This window comes from Notechis scutatus, chromosome 10 (genome assembly GCF_049901735.1).
Source record: "Notechis scutatus isolate UNSWTSFEM ecotype Mainland chromosome 10, rNotScu1.2, whole genome shotgun sequence".
In the NCBI taxonomy this organism is placed as follows: Eukaryota; Metazoa; Chordata; class Lepidosauria; order Squamata; family Elapidae; genus Notechis; species Notechis scutatus.
The window spans coordinates 2019638-2042237 of record NC_142018.1 but is presented as its reverse complement, the minus strand read 5'-3'; the positions used below and the strand labels follow the sequence as shown (position 1 = coordinate 2042237).

The window sequence follows — 22600 nt, the reverse complement described above, 5'->3', positions numbered from 1 at the left end:
GAAGGACCTCTTGGTATTAAAACTCTTCTCTCACTTAGGTCAGCAGGGGTTAAATTACTTTAGACTGAAAACTAGGGGCAGAGTCTTAATACACCAAAAAGAGGGGGGGGGGAATATATGCTTCTCTAATTCCTAAAAAATCCAGATTTAACAGTCAACCTGCAGAGGGCACTTCAAGACCACGGTGAAAGAAAGAAGTTCTGCAACCGGTGGACCACTTGTTGCTATTATGGGATGCAGGAAAAAGCAAAGTCAGAAAATAACCGCATTGCTGAACATAAACAACGGTGAATAGGTTTTTATTCTTTTAAAGTCCGTATTAACAATGGGAGGACTACGATACCGTCTGCTAGTATAGACAAGAATTTTAGCACTTGACTTATTGTGGCTGGCAGCCGTGCTTCAGGATGGTTTCTTGAGTTAGTTTTTCCAACTTTTCATGGAAATACACTGATTTTTACCAGTGTCAGGAAAAAGCACACTATAAAGTCAAATTAACTACAGGTAGTCCTTGATTTACAATAGTTCAATTAGTGATCATTCAAAGTTACAATAACACTGAAAAAAGAGACTTCTGGCCATTTTTCACACTGACAACCATTGCAGCTTACATGATTAACATTCCAAGGCTTGGCAACTGACTTGTACTTAGGAGGCCTGCAGTGTCCTGCGCTCATTAGATTCTCTTTTGCGACCTGCTGACAAGCAACGTCAATAGGGAGCCAGATTCACAATTGCAGTGATTCGCTTAACAACTGTGGCAAGGAAGGTTGTAAAATGGGGCAAAATGTCCTTAACAACTGTCTCACTTAGCAACAGAAATGTTGGGCTCAATTGTGGTCATACATTGAGGACCACCTGTATTAGACAACCTGTGGAGTGAAGAAAGAAACCTGCCATAAGTACTAGAACCAGGACTTTAAGAAAACCATTTAAAAAAACCTAAATCGGTGAGTTTGAAGAAACACCCCCGTGAGAATCCCTCTTCATGTATCTCTGCTTCATAGCAAACTCCCTCTAGCAATTGTTTCTCAATCTCAGCAACTTCATTTGGTTGGCTGGGGAATTCTGGGAGTTGAGGTCCAGGCATCTTAAAGTTCCCAAGGTTGCCAAACACTGCACTACAGGTAGTCCTTGACTTATGACCACAATTGGGTCCAGAATTTCCATCGCGAAGCAAAGTGGTTGTTAAGTGAGATGTGCCTGATCCTATGACCTTTTTTGCAATGGCAGTGAATCACTCAATGAAGTGAATCACTCAATGAAGTGAATCATTTGTCGTTATGCAAATCTGGCTTCCTCACATTGCCTTTGCTTGTCAGAAGGTGGTTGGGAAGGTTGCCAAGGGGGGTTACAGGACACCGTAACCATTGTAAATACTTTGCCAGCTGCCGAACGCCTGAATCATGGTCACGTGACCATGGGGATGCTGATGCAGTGATCATCAGGACCTTACCTTTCCATTGTTTAACTCATTGAAGGAGACAATTGTACATAAGCTCATCTGGATAGGGTAATAAACATTCCCGCACTGAAAATGTTCGGATTCTCGGGATTTCCACGGCTGTTGTAGCAGAAAAGTGTTGCCATTTGCTCTGATAGAAGAACGTTCTTGATCTAGGACCTGCTGACTGTGGCATGAGCAGGCTAATGGTGTGCAGGGCTTGCCAACGTCCTCCAAAATTCTTCCTAAACTCCTAGTTTCTGCAGAGTAACCTGCTGAAAGACCAACATTTGGCAGAGTCCTTCCACACCCCAAGTTATCTCCTTGTACCCTGGCATGGTGATGGTCTTCTCCTAGAACCCTCTTGGACATCTGGTTATCTATGAATCCCTCCTCCAAATCTGGAGTATCTGCTACACTTGTGAGGGCATTAAAATCCTCGGCAGAAGTACACACCGCTTTGATATCCATTTCACTTTCACACCATTCCTCACAATTCAAAGAAGAATCCTTTTCCAGGCCTGCAATGTCCATCTCGACCTTCATCAGATCTTGAGACTTTAACTCTTCCGTATCCAGGCTCTGGGAATCTGCTGAAACTGCAACAGAGGATCGGGTATTCTCCTGGTACCAAGGAGGCAAAATCCAGGGGTCTCCTGGAGCAGAACCTGGGCCCTCATCACTTAATTTGTTAGGAGGAATCTTCTGCTTCTGTAGCAGTTCCGTATCTAAGCCATGTCCATTGAGCACCGGACAATCGCTTGGACATTCTGAGTGGGGGAAAGATGGCATACTTTTCCTAAGAGGTGAACAAGGTCTTTCATTGCTGTGGTCCTTCAAGATTTCATGAGACATCTCAGCATTGGTATCTCCTTGAACTGGAACTTGACCAGCTGAGATTTTGGAATTAGGGTGATCCCACATCTCAGAATCAGGTGACAGTCTAGTTAATGAGAAACTGTTAGCATTATCATTCGCAATGACCAAAGGCTGCCTTCGATGAGATCGCTCCAGCCTTTGCCGTGCACAGTTGGAGATTTGCTGTGGGTCATCCTGAGAAAATGTCTTGGAAGATCCCCGCCATTTCCTAGCTGCTCCAGCCACGCTATTAAAAAACTTAAGGACTCCACCAAAATGATTTCCCTTCCCTCCATGGCCAGGCTTTTTAGTCTGGCCAATGTTGTCTTTGCATCCTGCAGCGAAAGCAAGATAAGAAGGAGGGCTCTCCATTGCTTTTTTCAAACTCTGAAGACCAGGTTCTGCAGTGGGGTTCTCCAACTTGGAACAGTCCTTGCCTGTCAATGAAACTCCCTTTAGATATCCCCAGACCTCAGAACTTCTTCCTTTCTTATTCTCAGGAGCTACTGGGGCATCTCTTGTTTGAGAATGTCCTTCAGCATCCCTAGACTCTGGAGTTTTTTCAAACTCAGGGGCCCCATTTTTCTGAGCCAACATGTTGTAACAATAATTATCAGCATCGCTACTACTGACTCCCAGCTCTAGCCCCCTGTGCCATTTGCTTTCGCTGGATTCAATATCCAACACACAGCTATTTAATTCAATATCCTCAAATGAAGAATCCAAGTCCTCAATGAAGCCAGCATAGGAGTGACGGTAAGGCCGCTGGTCGTCACTGAGCTTTCTAATCCTATGGAGAGCTTTTTGTTCAAGATCTTCTTGAGTTTCCACAGAGATAATGATAGCCTTTGCTTTGGATGTATTTCTGGATAGACCAGAAGACCGTAGCTTCTTATAGGATCTCACTCTTTCCATGAAAGACATTTTACGATTCTGCTCCATGATCTCCACATGATCTCCAAGGAATATCATGGATTGGGGCCGTTTGGGATTCATGGAGGATCCTTTCTTGCGGCCAACAAAATTCCAAATCCAACTGCCTCTGGCCTTCTTCTTATTCTTGCCCACATCCTCTTTGCCAGGGTCACTGATAGCACCTGGATTAGGATACATCTGTTTTGTGGATCTTTCCTTTGAATTCTTGGTTCCATATCCATTTGGAACTGGGGTAGAGCAACCATGTTGGCAATGGTCAATAAGTTCCATACTTCTAATGGTAACACCTAGGTCCAAATGTCAGGCCTCCATTGTCACGAAATGTGTCTCTTTTGCAGAACCTGAAGAGGAAACAGAAAATAACCCAGTTAAGCTTTCTGCCTCGAAACATAATATATATAAAAGGAAAGTCCAATGTCCAAAAACAGTCTAACAGTTGAATCCTTACTTCACCAATATCCAAGGTCCATTTGGTTTATTAGATTCATGAGATCCTTAGCAAATACACTGCCATGACCTCCTTCCCAAATTAATATTTCACAAATACTTGCTTAAGGAATCAGGAAGTACTTCCATCCATCTAAACAAGCAGAATTTGATGGAAAGAAAAAGGAAGCAGCATTGACCAGCGATGCATCTTATATCAGACAGATACAGATAATCAGAGTTGGAAGGGACCTTGTAGGTCATCTAGTCCAACCCACTGCCTAAGCAGGAGACCCTACACCATTTCTGACAAATGGCAGTCCAATCTCTTCTTGAAAGTCTCAAGTGATGATGCTCCCACCACTTCCGAGAGCAACTTCTGTTCCATTGGTTGATTGTTCTCACTAAGCCATGGTTTTTGCTATCACTATATTACACTAAGGGGTATATTTTTCCTTAGCAAATAGCAGCTGCTGAACCTAAAACTCAGCGTTCTCACTTCCGGCACAAATGATCTGGCTCAAATTATCATAATTTTTATATATTACTGTATGCAAAGACTAAGCTCTCTGGAGAAGGTTCTAATGCTAGGAAAGTTGGAACGAAAAAAGGACGACCAACAGCAAAGTGGAAGGAGTCACTACAGCAGCACTAGAAGCACCATTGGAAGATCTGAAGAACCAGATTAGGACAGGTTGTTATGGAGAAAGTCCATCTATATGGTGACTAAGAATTGGAACTGATTTGATGGTACCTATAATCAATCAATCATACAGAGGAACAAGAAATATCTTCTGTTATTTCCATGCTCTGAAATAGTTGGCTGACTAACAGCTCTATTTTCTTCACTTTCTCTGAAAAGAAGGACTAGTTGCTAGCATTATTCCAATATTATGAGGGACTCCTACAAAGACAAGGGGCTATCTTGGCTATTTCCCAAAGCATCAGAAAGCGAGACAATAAACAATGAATGGAAACTAGCCCAGGAGGGAAGCAACCTAGAAGAACTAAGGAGAAATGGCCTAACAGTGAGAGCAATCAATCCGTGGAATAGCTTGCCCTCAGAAATTGTGGTACTCCATCACTGGAGGCTTTCATAATGACACGAGACAATCATTTATCTGAAATGGTATAGGGTCTTCTGCTAAAACAGTGGCTTGGACTAGAAGACCTCCAAAGTTCCTTTCAACACTATTATTCTATGTTCTATATGTTCTCTCCACTGTCTTGTTTCTCCAACCTCCAACTCCTCTCAATATGTTCCACACTAGCTGGTCTGGTTGGTCTTGGAAATTTTATTCCCTAATCTGTCAAAAGTCACTGTGTTCCTACATATTATTTTAAATCAGGACATCTACTGGGCAAAAGCTGAAAATCGTGGACTTTTATCTCAAGGTTAATCATTCATCCAAATCAAAAGTTAATAGAATAAAATAGAATAAACATAAAAATGACATAGAGATGCATGATGAATAAAAAAATCATAATAATAAGGAATGCAACATTTGTCTTCACACAGCAACACAGGATTCAGCCACTAATAATACTAGGGTTCAAATTGGAAAGTAGAATCTTTGTATAATTGGAAGTCTGTTTGTCTTGTTGTAGGAGACATAAATTTCTGGAATTGTAAGCCCCCAGGGTCATTGATTGAGATGAGTGGCTATAGAAATTGGATGGATAGATGGAGGGAGGGAGGGAGGGATTTTGCATATCTGTACAGATGTTGCAATAAATCAGTATATAGGTAATGGTTTGTGGTTAATGGAAGTGGTACCACACTAGTGAGGCCACACTTGGAATATTGTGTATACCTCAAAAACAATGCTGAGACTCTTTCTAAAGAGTGCAGAGAAGAACAATGAAGATGATAAGGGGGTTTCCTGGTGATTGCCCCAAAGTCACCCAGACAGCTTTTGTGCCTAAGGTGGGACTAAACTCACAGTCACTTGGTTTTTAGGCTAGTAACTTAATGACTCAACTGGCTCTTTTGAACAAATTGCAGGGGGGGGGCAGGAAATATGAGCCACCAGCCACTGCAAAGATGCCTGAAGCATCAACCCATAGGAAGAATTGAGAAGCCAACCCTTGTCTGCTGCAGCTTCCCATATCATCTGCCATAGATCTGAGGATCTTGCCCATAGTTAGCTCCAGAATTAGCTGACTGCACGGCATGACCCACTCATTGTCTTACAGGACAGGGAACATTAAATGGGATTGTCATTCCTGAAACAACTGCTCCCATCTGTCCCTTCTGTTGTGGAGCAGGAAAAGGACAGGCTGGCCATCTGGACCTTTGTTTTGCCGAGGGAGTAAAAGCTCAAGACCGAAGCAGGGAGAAGCATGTTTTCCCAAAGGCCTTCAAGTCAGTCAAGGAAATTGTGCCTGAGTTTCAATGCCTTCATATCCGTTCCCCTTCAGGAAGGCGAGAGGGAGGGGAGGAAGGAGGAACAAACAACTGGCAACCTTTGAGAGAAACCCAGACATTCTTTAAATGGGGAGCCTCAAACTTCCCCTTGAGAGAAAAGAAAAGAAAGCATCCCCCCCACCCGCAAGCTGCATTTCCACTGCTGTACATTGTCACCAAAAAGTAGAAAAATAAAAAAGGAGGAAGCAGATGTTTGAGCCATACGGCTTCAGGAAGATCTTTTTCACAGTAGAGCTTTATCAGCTCAAGGGGGCCAGATAAATAATGAAGCTTCACTAGTTGCTACTCCAAAGATAAGAGCGGTCCAATGTGGTTTGTAGTGGGAAGCAGCCAATTAACAGTGGGGAGACCCAAATTCTAGTCCTTTTTCAACTACAGAAGTTCTTCTGAAGCCACTTTCTCTCTTAACAAAGAATCAGTGTGATATAATGGAGAAAGTGGCTAAGGCACCAGGCTAGAAACCAAGAGATGGTGAATCTGAGGCATGAAAGCCAGCTGGGTAACCTTGAGCCAATCACCAGAAGACAATGAGTTCTAGTCCCACCTTACTTACAAAAGCCTGCTGGGTGACTTTGGGCCAGTCACCAGGAGATTGTGAGTTCTACTTCCTTAGGGATGAAAGGTGGCTGGACGATTTTGGGGCAATGACCAAAAGATACTCAGAGCCTCTTAGGATTCTCCAAAATTAGTGCCAGAATCACCTAAAACTCATGATTTACACAATCTCATGACGGGCAAAATCAACTACCACCAGACATCTCAGCTATTGAGGTAGCTTGAAATAATTATTGCAGGCAACAACAGAGGCTGGGACATGGCCATTCTACACAACGCATCCAACTCAAGACCTCTTCACAAGCCCACCAAATGGTAGAATGACAGCCAGACCTCTCACCTGAAGAAGTGAAGGCAACTCAACTCAATTAGTAATGATTCTAATGCAACCTTCCTCGTTCATGGGCATCTTCCACTTGTAAATATTTCAACAATCAGAGTTCTCCCGTCAGTGCAGGCATCACTGATGATTTTGGAAGCTGAGACCATCACTTCTCAAAAGCCCTAAGGTGGAAGAAATGACAAAAAGCTTAAGGTTCTTCAGAACATATTAGCAGGATGAAGAAGAAGTTAGCAAGATACTATCGCTTCATTACATGATGACGCAACAGAAAGAAAAGAACTAGAAACTCATGACTTGGATGGAGGTTATTTATATTCTTTATTAGACATGGCAACCTGTAGGTATAATCACAATAAATATCATGATTAGCTCAGAACAAAAGAGCTCTGACTGGAATTTGGGGACAGGTTAAATATACAGCAGGCTTAACATCTGCTAAAGAGATTCTCTAGGATCTCAGCAGGCTCAATTAGATGTTCCAACACCAAATCCGGGAAGGAAATAAACCACTGCATTAGGAAAAAGCTTGGGAACTGATGCCAAATGTGTTGAAAAAAATATTCAGGAGGGCACATTACTTCATCAGCAAATTAAGACAAAGTGGGCAAGGAGATCAAGCAGCTGGATACAAGCACAACTTAGCTCAAAGGTGGTCAGGCACTGAAATCTTAATAATATCTTGGTGGGACCTGAAGTGGCTATTTTAATAGTCATGAATCACCAGGTAGTGATTTTTGAGATCAGGAAGGAAGTTCCCACAAAGCAGGAGATTGGGGTTGGTGGCCTTTGGCTTGCAGAAGAGAAGATTGATAATACATATCTTTAAAGTTAAGAGATGCTAATATTGCAGCAGTGTCTTTGAACACAGAACAGCTGTGGTGGTGCAGTGGTTAGAATGCAGAATTATAGGCAAACTCAGCTCACTGCCAGGAATTCAATCCTGACCGGCTCAAGGTTGACTCGGCCTTCCATTCCTTCTGAAGTCGATAAAATGAGGACCCAGATTGTTGAGGGAAATATGCTGACTCTGTAAACTTGTTTAGAAAGGGATGTAAAGCACTATATGAAGTGGTATATAAGTCTAAGTGCTCTTGTAAGACAAAATCTATGATTTACCTTCTGCACTTGCTAGATTAAAACAGCAAACAAAGGACATGACTTGGTGTGATTTGGCAACCTCATCTCAATTGGGGAACGTTAATGGTGGCGCAGTGGTCAGAATGCAGTATTACAAGCTAATTTTGCCCACAGCCAGGAGTTCGATCCTGACTGGCTCAAGGTTGACTCAGCCTTCCATCCTTCCGAGGATGGTAAAATCAGATTATTGGGGGCAAGATGCGGACTCTGTAAACCGCTTAGAAAGCACTGTGAAGTGGCATATAAGACTAAGTGCTATTCACACTTTCCAAAGCTTTGGAAGGTGTCTTCTCTTTTTAAAACAAGGGTGATACAACATACTTGAACAACCTAATCCAAGACAAAAGGTGAATGACTGAATCCCTTCATGTGTAAGTTTTGATATGATTCATGCCTGGTTTTTCTTTGTTGCATTTACACCCTGCCTTTTTATTATTATTATTATTATTATTATTATTATTATTATTATTATTATTATTATTATTATTATTATTATTATTATTATTATTATTATTATTTTGGAGAAATCAAGGCAGCTCAAAGGGAGGAGTTTCCCCAATAATCATCTTGTGACATAGGAAGGGCTGCTGCAACATCACTTCATGAGTCCCAAGAATCTGAATCTGCCTGAAAAAAAGTCTAACACAATTCCAAAGTTTTATTTTTCTGTACACTAACCAAACTGGAAGAAATGTTCAGAAATAAATGTTGGCTTTGTTTGGGGTTTAAACATTAAATTTCTGAGAATTTTACAAGATTTTGCTTGACTGATGTCAAGCATATTTTCATAGCAGGTTTGGAATTCCTTGAAAGACATGAAAGAATCTGAAGAAAGTAATTTCCAATGGGGAAATTTAATTTAAGTGAGGAAAAGATAGGGGTGCATTCTGATGTCAGAGGCTGAGCTCACAATCAACTCAATTTTAAACCAATTATCTTTCTTCGGTCTTTTTATGAGTTCTGATGCAGTTTATGTTTGGCTTGTTTGACAAAAACCTCAAACCCATTTTTGCTTTGATTGCACAGTGATGTAACTGTATGATTTCAGTTAGAAGAGTTTGCACAATCTTAATAAGTACAGTAGTGACAATCAGATATCTACACCACTATAGAAAGCCACAAATTTTACAAATTCTTTTAAGGTTATTCCGTTACTGTTCCCAAATGTGTCTAGGGTCAGAATTGGACTTGAGGATGATGACAACAAGAAAAGGGCATTTTCATTCAACTTTTCCACCCACCCCACCCCAAACCCCAAGGCTTCCAGACAGGATTACCAACTCTAAGATTAACCCAGTTTCTGTCTCCAGGCTTAGAAAAGGAAAAAAATGATTGGGGTGGAGAAAAAAGAAAGCAATGTGAAGCAGTAGCACAAGATATGAATATACTTTTATACTTCAGAGGGAACAAATCGCTTTTTAAAGCCACCATATAGACATTTACATGCATAAAGGAGAAACAGGAACATTATCTTCAGAAGAACCTCTGCCTTTCTTATTCACCCGGTTTAATTACATCCACAGCCAGTCAATGCAAATCAATAGGCTGCTGGAACTCATTAGACCTAATGCATCTTCTAGTTAATTTCACTCCAGGTATTTCATTAAACCTGACGGTGCAGCAAGGAAGGCACACGAATCCACAGCCTTAGCAGAAACAGAAGCAGAAGACTTTGGAGGTCTTCTAGTCCAACCCCCTGATCAAGCAGGGGACCTAGACCATTCTGGACAAATGGCTATCCAACCTCTTCTTAAAAACCTCCAGGGATGGAGCAACCACAACTTCTGAAGGCAACTTCTGTTCCACAGGTTTATTGTTCTAACTGTCAAAAAAACAAGAGGTCTTTCACAGAAGAGGTTGGCAAACTTGCCCTAAGGAGAGCTTCTTCCTTACAAGAAACAGCATCCCTTAGAGAAAAGCAACCATCACCCCCAAAAGTTCACAGCTCCTCATTGGGGGCCAAGACAAGTGCAGGATCGGGAAAAGAAGGTCGGTATCCATATAGCTTGTGGAGAAGGGCTTGTATGTGTGCATCCACAACCTTTTCCACATGCAAAGGCCTAACACAAGTCTTCCCCTAAGAGCCACAAGTGTCCCACACAGCACATGGAGAAACCTTACAGACTTACAGAATAACAGAATTGGAAGGGATCTTGGAGGTCATCTAATCCAACTCTTGCTCATCAGGAGACCCTATACTATGTCTAACAAGTAGCTGTCCAGACTCTTCTTAAAGTCTCAAGTGATGAAGCTCCCACAACTTTCAAAGGCAACTTCTGTTTCATCGGTTGATTGTTGTCACTGTCAGAAAATTTCTCCCTATTTCTAGGTTGAATCTCTCCTTGATCAGTTTCCACCATTGTTCCTTATCTGGCCTTCAGGTGCTTTGGAAAATAGGTTGACCCCTTCATCCTCTCTGTGACAGCCCTCAAATATTGGACCACTGCTATTATCCTGGTCCTTCTCATATCCTAGACTAGCCATGCCCAGTTCTTGACCCAGAGGAAAGACTGGGGAATCTGATAGTCCTTGAGGGTAATGACTGGGAAAGTCCAGAGATGGGATCGTCATTCCAGGGAGTCTCCCTCAATCTCTCATGGTTTCTTCTCTGCCTCTCAGGGCTCTCAACCCAAGAAGGCAGCCACTGAGTCCCCAGGGAAACGACAGCAACGGGATATCCCAACCTGATCTCACCTCTTTAAGATGTGTCTTATGTGGTGCTTAAGCTCCATATTGCTTAAGCAGGGAAGCAGCACATACTGAAATAGAGGTGTTGACAGGCTGTAGTCCCAAAAGTTGACATGGTGGCTGAGATGCTGAGAGCAAAGTCTCACCTGTTTTTTATCTGTGATTCTTCTATCACGTCATTGTAGATACCATGTTGACATGGACCATACCTTCAAACATCGGTGTAAGAGTTTGGATCTAAATAACAAGCTGGGTTCTGACATAGCACTAAGCCATAAGATGGTTTGGTTTTGTAATACAGATGGTCCTTGACTTACAAACATAATTGTTCAAGCTTGTTTAAAGAGGGATACCACCTAGAAGTACAGAGAAATTTCCTGACAGTGAGAACAATTAATCAGTGTAGCAGCTTGTTTCCCAGAGTTGTGGGGGACCCATCGCTGGAGGTTTTCAAGAAGAGACTGGACAGGCATTTGACCAGAAGGGTACAAGATTTCCTGACTTGAGAAGGGGGTTGGATGAAAAGACTAAAACATGGAATCATAAGGCTGGAAGGAGTCCCAAAGTGGTTGTAAAGGGAGTTACATTTAATGACCTTTTGCCACACACCTGTTAAGTAAATCACTGCACTTGTTAAGTGACTCCATCTTCCCCCGTTGACTTTGCTTGTGGGAAGCCGATGTAAGAGATGACCAGACTGAGCCTGGGGGTGGGGTCAAATGTATCATCAGTCTGGAATTGCTAACCCTAACCCCAAAACCTGTTGACTCTCATCAGGTGCCAATTTGCCTTAGCCATTAACAGATCAGTATGTGTTCCAATATCTAAGGGGCTACCATGAAGAAGAGGGATTAAATCTATTCTCCAGAGCACCTGAAGGCAGGACAAAGAAACAATGGATGGAAACTAACCAAGGAGAGAAGCACCCTAGAACTAAGGAGAAACTTCCTGACAGTGAGAACAATTAACAATTAACCATAGTTACAATTAATGTAACTACGGGGGATCCTGCAATGGTCATAATGTTGAGTACCAGCCCTGAGTCACTTTTACCAGTCCTGTTATAATTTTGAACATCACTAAATGAATGATTGTAAGTTGAGGATCAGCTGTAGTCTCATTTTTAAAATACCCCTATTGCAGGTTACAAAAGATGTTTTATTTTAAACACTGGTACATCAAAAGAGATAGCTAAGATTAATTCAGTCTCAAGCCTGACTCACTCACAGGCCAGAGTTGAGAATTAGGCAATATTGTGGTCCATGATAAAAACAGGGTGATGGGTAATGTCTTGCCTGGTTGCAAGAAAGCCAGAAGTAGCCTTCGGGTGCAAAAACTGGATTGATGTCTCCCAAGTGCTGGAGTTGAGCAACCAACCCAGCTCATTGGTAAAATCTGATGAGGTGGTCCAGATACTGTGGCTTCTAATTGAAACATTTTCCATTAAGAAACCCATTAAGGAGCAAACATCTATTAAAGAGAAAAAATAGCTATTGATGGGTAGGGCTAAGAATCAGCTGGTTGGGTTCACATATCTCACATGATCATAAAGTAAGTGAGGCTTAGCAAGATAATATATGAACATGCTCGCTCTGGCTTATTCAACAGTGGCTAGACCTTGAGCATGTTTCCACAACAAATTAAACCATGCACAGGAATACAACAATTGGATTTGGAAACCACAATGTATGGTGTCATAACTGACTGGTATGGCTTATTCAGCAATCTGTGACCAAAACAAACCAATATTTAAGACAGTATATAAATTCAACTAATGATTGAGTTCACAGCTCAAATTTTTCCCTAATTGAATATGTGTGAACTTTTTTATTATCAGCACCGCTGCAGGGACAGTTCAAGACCAGATTTGCCAGGAAAGCTGGTTCCATCTAGCCAATAATGGATTAGATGGACTGAGATAGCAGCCAAACACTGCAGGAAAAGTTCAAGTGCTAAGTCTGTCTTTTGCTTTCTTCTTAACAATACTCTTACAAAGAAAATTTGAGCAATTCGAGAAAGAGTGCAGACAAGAGCAACAAAAATAATAAGAGGTCTGAGGCCAAAGAACAGCTTCAGTGATTGGGTATGTCTAGTCTAGTGAAAAGATTGATGAGGGATGACATGATAGCAGGATTCCAGTATTTGAGGGGCTGTCACAGGGAAGAGAAGGACAATCTATTCTCCAAAGCACCTGAAGAAAGGACAAGAAGCAATGGATGAAAACTAATAAAGGAGAGAATTGGCCAAGAACTAAGCAGGATTTTCCTAACAGTGAACAATTAAGCAGTGGAACAGCTTCCCTTCAGAAGTTGTGGGTGCTCCATCACTGGAGGTTTTTAAGAAGAGATTGGACAAGCATTGGCCTGGCATAGGCCCTTCTACTTGAGCAAGGGTTGGATTACAAGATCTCCAAACTTCCTTCCAACTCTGTTATTCCTCTCTCTATCAAAATTCTCCACCAAGTTTTAAAAGGACACCAATCCCAGTTCTACGTAATTGCTAAGAATTTTGATAGGGCACCCTTGCTCCCACAAATGCTTTTATGTTTCTTTGCAAGCTACTAACTGGGCTTGGATACTGAAGCTGCCATCTGAGCATGCCATAGAAATCACAACCCCTACAGATAGCCATTTTGCCTGAGGTAGATGAAAGTTGCAGTCCAATGCACCACATGAACATCAATTTCCACAATGGTAACTTCACTTATTTTTCACATAAGGGCCAACTACTACCTCGCCCTAAAACAATTGTGTACATCATCTACAAACTTATTGTGGATGGTTGCACTGACTCCCACAGCCAGCCAGACGTTTAGACTAGATTTTGCATTTGTATCTACCTATCAAGTCCTTTCCAAGGACCTGGGATAAGCAGATGTTGTTGCTTATTATTAAAGGTGCAGTCACAGGATGGAAGCTGTTCTGAGTAAAGCTGCCTTTTGCAATTGACTGGTGGTGATTTTGTCAATTCCAGTGGTGGGCAAATGGTGTTCCAAATGTTTTGGGATTGCACTCAAGGCAACTATCACTAATAGAAAAAACTTTACTTTCTTTTGTCACCTGAATTCTATTCTATTATAACTATTATTAGTAATACAGGTAGTCTTCAACTTACATCACTTCATTTAGTGATGTTCAAAGTTACAATGGCACTGAAAACACTGACTTATGACTGTTTTTCACTCTTAAGTCCATGGCAGCATCCCCATGGTCACATGATCAAGATTCACGTTTGGGGTCATGTGATCCCCTTTTGCAACCTTCTGACAAGCAAAGTCAATGGGGAAGCCAGATTCACTTAACAACCGTGTTCCTAACTTAGCAGCTGCAATGATTCACTTAACAAGTATGGCAAGAAAGATTGCAAAGTAGGGTAAGCTCACTTAACATCTGTCTCCCTTAGCAACATAAATGTTGGGCTCCGTTGTGGTCATAAGTCAAGGACTTGTTTTCCAAAGCATTAGAAGGCAAGACATGAAACAATGACTGAAAATTAACCAAGGAGGGAAGCAACCTAGAACTAAGGAGAAATTTCCTGCAGGGAGAGCAACCAGCCAAAGGAACAGCTTGGCTTCAGAAGTTGCTCCATCACTGAAGACTTTCAAAAAGAGATTGGACAACCATTTGCCTGAAATGGTATAGGGTCTCCTGCTCCAGCAAGGGGCTGTGCTAGAAGACCTCTGAGGCCCCTTCCAATTATATCATTCTATGTTCTATGATAAATGCTGTCTCCACTCCTCTTCCCTTCCTCTTTGCATCACCCAAGATTAAGACACCTTAAACATCTCTCTCCTCTTCTCTCCTACACACCCTTGACAAAAAGAGCCACATTATTCTGGCAGAAACTTTAAGCCCCTCCCTCTCAGAAGGAGCTGGTCTATTCACCTGCCCTCTTGTTTTCCTTCTGCCTCTCTCTCCCCTCTCCCCAATTCCTCCTCTTAAGGAATGCCTTAATATTTTCCAGTCCCGAAGGCCGTTTGCCGAGGCATCTTCCTCCTCCCCGCCTGAGCAAAAAGGTCAGCCAGCGCTTCCTTCAAGCGGCGCCTGCCACCAGGGGCCTTTGGCTTTGGCCCAGCTCTCCACTGAAGGATGGACACGCTCGGGTGCGCTTCACCAGCCCGGTGTCTAAAGCCAAAAAAGGAGAGCCACGTGCCACCCTTGACCCACTCCGCAGGGCCAGCGCATAACGTATGCTTAGTGACAAGTGAACACGTCGCTGAAAGGCTGCCGTTCCCGGAGAACTTTCCCACACACCCTGGTCTTGCAAAGAGGAAACAGACAGAGGGAAGGCAACTCAAAAGTCATCCACGTGCTTCAGTCTCTGACCTGGAGCCCAATCCGAGCGGCGCCATTTGCCAGATAAGCTGTCCCCTTCAGTGCCTTCTGAGGTTTGCTCTGAAGAAAAGCCCTGAAACTCAAGACTAATTTAAAAACAATATAAAACCAACTGTTTGCCTCTAGTTGTTCCTACCCCCAAAAGTATTGGATCAAAACAACAACAACAACAACTTGGGAAAATCAGGTGACAATAGGATTTTCAATAATAAATTTATGGAAACAGATGTTGAGACTTTGGAAAAAGTGCAGGGAAGAGCAACTAAGATGATTAAAAACTTGGAGACTAAATCATATGAAGAAAAGTTGCAGGATTTGGGTATTGCTAGTCTAGTGAAAAGAACAACAACCACAGAATAACAGAGGGACTGTTGGGGGACGACATGATAACAGTCTTCCAGTATTTGAGAAGCTGCCACAAAGAAGAGCAGCTCAACCTATTCTACAAAGCACCGGAAGGCAGGACAAAAAACAATGGATGGAAACTAATGAAGGAGAGAAGCAACCTGGAATGAGGACAGCCAAACAACTGGAACAGCTTTCCTTCAGAAGTGATGGGTGCTTCATCAGTGGAGGTTTTTAAGAAGAGACTGGACAAGCCATTTGTCTGAAATGGTATAGGGTCTCCTGCTTACACAGGGGGTTGGACTAGAAGACCTCTGAGTTTCCTTCCAGCTCTATTCTGAATTGATCTATCGGGACTCTATAGCTCCTGTGACCTCAAAATCAACATTGAGGCTGCTGCTTAGTCAAGCTTGCTAATTGTGATCAGCATTTGTCACTTCTCCCATCAAGATGGGATACCAAAGGACTGTTTCCTCCCTTCCCCCCTCCCAGGGATAAAATCCAAATGGAGAAAACAGCCCCATGCACAACAGCCCACTCTAAACTCTGCCAATGCACACGACAGATAAGTCCTACAACTACAACTGAGCCCAAAATTTCCGTTGCTAAGCAAGACAGTGGTTGAGTGAGGTTTGCCCAACTTTACATCCTTGCTTGCCACCGTTGTTAAGTGGATCACTGCAATTGTTACATTAGCAACAGCCATTAAGTGCATTGATTTTGCTTGTCAGAAAGTCACAAAAGGGAATCACAGCTGCAACCATCATAACTACGTGTCAAGTGTCTGAATTTTGATCATGTGACCATGGGAATGCTGCCATGGTCGTAAAGTATGAGAAACAGTCATAAGTCAATTTTTTCAGTGCTGTTGTAACTTTGAATGTCACTAAACAACTGGTTGTAAGTTGAGGACTACCTGTAGAGCAAGCCTTTGTCCTCAAGGCACCTCTGATTCCTTTCTCAAAACTTACTCCTGAGCAAGACTGCCTAATAGAGGACTGTCAGGCCCACAAGGCCGCCAATCATTAACTCAGTTCCTATCAAGATTCTCAATCATCCAGGTGATGATTGTCCCGAAGGGGCTTTCCAAAAGGCAACTGGACTTTCTTGGTTTTTTCCCTTGAAAATCTTTCCCTTCTCTGAATTGAACTGAATTGAAGAACTGAAGAAGCTTCTTGGATGAGAAGCAAAACATTTGCAAGGAAAAAAAAGCCAAGAAAGTCCAGTTTTTCCTTTTGGAAAAACCTCTTTGGGACTTAACTCAGTTCAGGTTCCTGGTCCACAAAGTTATTTTTTCAACAAGCTGGACACAAGTGCAAAAGAGCTCCTATTGTTTCCAGCCAGGCTGCTGATAGCAAATTTGTCTCCTCCCTGCAGACCAAATTCTCCCCGGGGGCACATAGCCTATTGTTCCCGCGAAGTCATTTGAAAGGGTTATTTTTTCCTTACTTCTTTTGTGTGTGCAGACACGAGGGGGAGAGAGTTATGTATTCTTCCCGTGCATGAAATTAGTCCGGAACGGAAGCAGAGTTAAAATAAAACCGTTTGCTCATTTCAGGGATCCAGCAGGCCACGCCCAGCACGGAAACAAAGGGGGAGAATGATTTGAATCTGTCCTGGAATAAAAAGCAACTCTAAAATACGGAATTCAAGATTGCGGCTAAGAGTCATGTCCTCGGTGACTTTGGACCAGTCTAGCATGCGGGACTGTTCGGGTTTTAAAAAAAACATGAGATCCTTCAATCGAGATGAAACAGAAATCCAAACAAAGAAAATAAACTAACATATTTATGTTCAGCGGAGACTTCAAAGTTAAAACAATTAGTTAAATTAACTAATTAACAATTAAGGCAACCATTTATCTGAAATGGTATAGGGTATAAATGGTATAGCGCACCAACGTGCCTACCGTCCCTGTCCTATTGTTTCTTTTATTTTTCTTATATGTATCCATGTATTCATAACTATGTTTTTACTTATACCTATTATCTTGTAAGCAATTGACAAACCAAATAAAATAAAAATTTAAAAATCGGGTCCCCTGCTCAAGCAGGGGTTGGACAAGGAGACCTCCAAGGTCCCTTCCCTTCTGTTATTCTATGTTCTGTATTAAATAAGTTATACTGAAGAACAAACTGGCCCTTTACCTAGATTTTCTATCTCTGTCTTGTGTCTTCTTTTTCCGGTAAATCTTTGGATCAAAATATTTTTATTCTCTCTCTCTTTTTTTTAGTATAATTAACTCATTAATTATGAGAATTTACAGAATTTTCACTTGGACCATGGGTGTCTTGCCTTGTCAACTTTAAGACTTGTGGACTTCAACTCAATGCTGGCTGGGGAATTCTGTGGGTTAAAGTCCACAGGTCTTAAAGTTGCCAATATTGGATAACCCTGGCCGAGAAGATGATCCAACCCTGGCCAGCATAGGGAGTCAGTTTCTTATAAAGTTGCCCAAAATAGATGTTTATCATAAACCTTCAAAGGAAAAATGCATCCTCAGGAAAGTCGCTGGCAGGAAGCTCTGTCATTTGGAAGTTTCATCTATATTTTCACCTGCCCCCCGTTGAAAATCAAAGCTTTAAAGAAGTTCATTTTTAATGTACCTCATTTATCCATGTGCCATTCCATTTTCTTCTATCAGAATCTGTGGAATCCATAGCAGACGGATAATTTCTGCCTATTCCTTACATAAAATGGAAATCCTCCATTACAGAGTGGAATTGATGTTTGTACGGCTGAGCCCTCCAGACAGAAAGACCAAACTCTGGTGCTTTGCTTGTGTATATGTTAATTTTTCTTGAACTGGGACTGGGCTATTTTCAGAGCTCTCATGTTATACAATGTTACATCACATACTGACGCAGTAGGATTATTGTTCTTCATGTGTAAATTAAAAGTAACAATTTAAATTAGCACTCACCCAGCATTCTCAGCCCAAACTGACAAGACACGTTGGCTTAGCTTAATTGTGAAAAAACTAGGCCGCATGTCCTTTCCTTTTGCAATTTATAATTTTGACAAAGTACTTACATAGTACTGAATAACAGAGATGGAAGGGATCTTGGAGGTCTTCTAGTCCAACCCCCTGCTCAAGCAGGAGACCCTCTACAATTTGGTGGTGGTCCAATCCATTTTTGAAAGCCTCCAGTGATGGAGCACCCACAACCTCTGAAGGCAGGCCATCCCACGGATTGTTCTCAATGTCAGGAAATTTCCCCTTAGTTGTACGATGGATCTGTCTTTCACATTTCTCCAAATGTTAGCGTGAAAAATTTCTTGGAGGAAATTAAAACCAAAAAGTCATTTTCAGAAACAAACTGTTCCCATGTCGGTGAAACATAGTATTAATTTAATTAATTAATATAGTATTTTTGAGTTGTGCTTTCCCAAGAGTGAGAACAATTAACCAGTGGATCGATCTGCCTCCAGAAGTTGCAAATGCTCCATCACTGGAGGCTTTTAAGAAGAGACCAAGTAGCCACTTCTCTGAAATGATGTCTTGAGAAGGGGGTTGGACTAGAAGGCCTCCGAGGCCTCTGAGGAATGGGAGCATCCATTCCAAGTTCTATCCAGAGAACCTCAGATGGAAAGATTCTCTGACTTAGGCCAATCATGGCAGTGTCCTTAACTTTAAAATAGGGATGGCCACATTTTATCCCATAGATACAAGAATCCTCATGTGTTTTCCAATTACACATGCAATTTTTCCAACCTGGATTCTTAGATACTCATCTTCATTCTTCAGCCTCTCTTGTCTCCATTTGTCTCTATTTAGGACACCAATCGGGCCAACAACTAAAAACCAACCACCCAGTATCTGTTTTCCTTTCTCCTTGAATCCTAACCCCACACAGGTGGCTCCCTTCGATTGTTTTCACAACAACACAGAACAAAACCATCCAGAGATCCAAACAAAACGATCCATTTGCTGCAAGATCAAACAAGCAAGGCACTTGCAAGGGGAATTCACACATGTGATCCAGGGTGGGGGAGATTGCACAGGAGGCAGCTTGGTGCCAGCAGCCATCAACATGCCCCAAATTCCTCACTAGGTATCCAAGAGATTTCCTGCTTTATCTGGCATTTCTCCCAAAATTCTACTAGGAAACTAAAGTTAGGAGGAGGCAGGTACATTGCCAAGCAAAGAACCAGCATCTAACATAATGTTTCTCAACCTTGGCTACTTTAAGATGTCTGAACTTTAATTCCCAGAATTCTGGGGGTTGAAGTCCAGTTGCCAATGTTAGGATCCAACATCACATTAATGTCCAAAGAGAAGTCCAACCAGCACAAGACAGGTTTTCTGTTGCAACCCCCTGAGCACATTGCTGAGAATGGATGGTGCACCGTGTTGAGATGGGAAACCCACTCAAATGGCATTATAAGCTCTAAAATGGATAAGTTGTAAGAAATCTTTCCAAAGACATTTCAAGTCAGAGACAAAATGTATTGCATCAACATTACAGTCCTTTCCCCCCAACTCTTTGCAAAAGGATTCCCCACAGATGCCCGCCCTTGCTAAACAGCCATGCCCACTGAGTCCCACTAAGTTCAAAGATGATGGGGAGGATCTGAAATAAAAAGAGAGAATTGGCCATGACATCACGGCGGCCCTTTTGTGAGGCAACAAGGCTCCCATGCAAGTAGTCCTTGACCTAAATCCCTTTGGTTCGTGACTATTTGATGCTACAACAGCCCTGAAAAAAGTGGCTCATGACCAGTCCTCGCACTTACAACCATTGTAGCATTCCCCCTCATCATGTGATCAGAATTCAGGAGCTCAGCAACCAGTTTGGATTTATCATGGTTGCGCCATCCTGCGGTCATGGGGTCACCATTTATGCCCTTCCCAGATGGCTTCCAGCAAAGGAGGAATTCTGATTCTAAAGCTCTAGAGAGAATCATTAAAACTGCCCAGAATATCATTGGGCTCCAGCTACCAGCCCTGGATGACATCTTCGCATCTCGCTATTTGAGGAAGTTGCACAACATTCTCAGAGACTCTTCCCATCCTGCTCACAATCTTTGTGAACTGTTGCCTTCTGGCAGAAGATACAGAACCATTAAAACTCGGACCAGACGTTTCCTGGACAGTTTTTATCCCAGACCTATAATTGCACAATGAACTTAAGGACCACCATCAGTGAGCAGTTGGACAGTATTACTTGGTCTGTTGGGTGGATACTTGTGCGTTCTTTTTTACACTCTTCCCTTCCTCTTTCCCTCCCCTATTTTTCCTACTGTTTGTTTTTGTATTTTTTGTATTTTATATTATAAACAAAAATTAAAAAACAAATGAGGCTTTAGAATAAAACCTATCCCTATGAAAAACTTCAGGAAGCTAAGAGTACAGAAAAAGGACTGCAAGAAAACAAGTTGCTAAATCCTGTCTGAACTGAATACCTGGGAACAGGTGGATCCAATTTGCTCTCATGTACAGCCAACTGTGGACCTGGGCAAAGACATCCTTAAAGTTGCCAAGTTTGGAGGCCTCTGATATAAGCTAAGGACATCCCCATACCTTGCACAAGTAGTCCTCAACTTACAACAATTCATTTAGTGACCGTTCAAAGTTACAATGGCACTGAAAAAAGTGACTTATGATGGTTTTTCACACTTACGACTGTTGCCCATTGTTACATAATCTAAGTTCGGATGTTTGGCAACTGATTCATACTTATGACGGTTGCAGAGTCCCGGAGTCCTGTAATCCTCTTTTGCCACCTTCTGACAAGCAAAGTCAATGGGGAAGCCAGATTCACTTAACAACCAGCTTACTAATTTAAGAACTGCACTGATTCACTTAACAACAGTGGCAAGAAAGTTTGTAAAATGCAGCAAACTCACTTAAGAAATGTCTTATTTAACAATGAAAAGTTTGGGTTCAAGTGTGATTATAAGTCGATGACCACCTATACGTTGGAGCTGAATGTCCCCAACTGCACAGCTCAACCATCAGGACCATCTGCAAGGAGGATCCGAGAACGCTAGGATGATGACTCCAATCTCTCTCTAAGATGCTCCTGAGGGATGTGTCAAATAATTCATGAACAATAATCAAGCTAAGAACAAATAAGGCTCTTCAAAGGAGAAGACAGATGCAAACGTCTCTAAATTTTGTTTTGTTTTTGAACCTTTACCCAGAAGAAAATGTGTTATCTTTTGAAACCATCTTAACATATTTGAGTGGCTGCTGTACATCAAAGCAAATTCCTTAAGGACAGGAATATTATTATTGTATTATTTTAATGTCTGCATTCTTGCTCTCTGATGCAACTCTGTTTTTTTTTGCAAGCAAGGCTTTTGTGCAGTTGAGTAATATGTGCCAAATTCAGATCCAGGTCAGTAAAGTTTATCTTTTCTAAAAATGATAATAATACCGTTGATTGCACTGAAGTAGTAGTTGTAACATATAGGAAGTCCTCGGCTTATAACCGGCTTATAATTGAACCCAAAATTTATGTTGCTAAGTGAGACGTTTGTTAAGTTTTGCCCATTTTATGACCTTTGCTCCCACAGTTGTTAAATGAAAAACTGCAGTTGTTAAGTTAGTAACATGATTGTTATACGAATCTGGCTTCCCCATTGACTTTGCTTGTCAGAACGTCACAAAAATGGATCCCACGACCCCCTGGGGAACTGCAACCATCATGAATATGAACCACTTGCCAAGAGTGTGAATGTTGATCATGTGACCATGAGGATACTGCAAAAGTTGTAACTGTGAAAAACAGTCATAAGTTGTATTTTTCAGTGCCATTGTAACTTTAAACAGTCACTAAATGAACTGTTGTAAGTCTAGGAGTACCAGTAGTGAGTAAGACATGGGTCTTGGATTGAGATCTTATGTTATAATTTGTCTGTTCCACCTCCCTGAAAAAGCAGAAGTTACAGATACCACAAATAAACAATAGTTGTCTATTCTGAAAGTCCAGACCTTGACATTGCTAAATTCAGTTCTAGTCAAAACAACCTGGCTATCTATCATGAAAACAAAATTAGTGTTCTAAACCAAACTTAAGATTAAATACAAATAATCTTGACTTTCCCAGCCTCTCCATGCCACAAAGCTAAGTTTCAATCCCATTTTATTTAACCATTAT

General features: G+C 41.8%; 1 protein-coding gene across 4 annotated transcripts in view; it reads right to left on the bottom strand.

Annotated features, from left to right (window-relative positions):
* Positions 1–22600, bottom strand: part of ARHGEF9 (Cdc42 guanine nucleotide exchange factor 9) — a 262693-nt gene that overhangs the window by 226239 nt on the left and 13854 nt on the right. For 2 of the 4 annotated variants that reach the window (XM_087971956.1, XM_087971958.1), the window contains exons 2-3: positions 6988–7151; positions 1457–3579 (exon numbers count right to left, since the gene is read on the bottom strand). The exons of 1 other annotated variant lie outside the window; for it this stretch is intronic. In XM_087971956.1, the coding sequence (XP_087828082.1) occupies positions 1457–3508 (2052 nt within the window). In that variant the 5' untranslated portion in view covers positions 3509–3579; positions 6988–7151. The remainder of the gene's footprint in view (positions 1–1456; positions 3580–6987; positions 7152–22600) is intronic. One more of the 4 variants, XM_087971957.1, reaches the window with a different exon arrangement.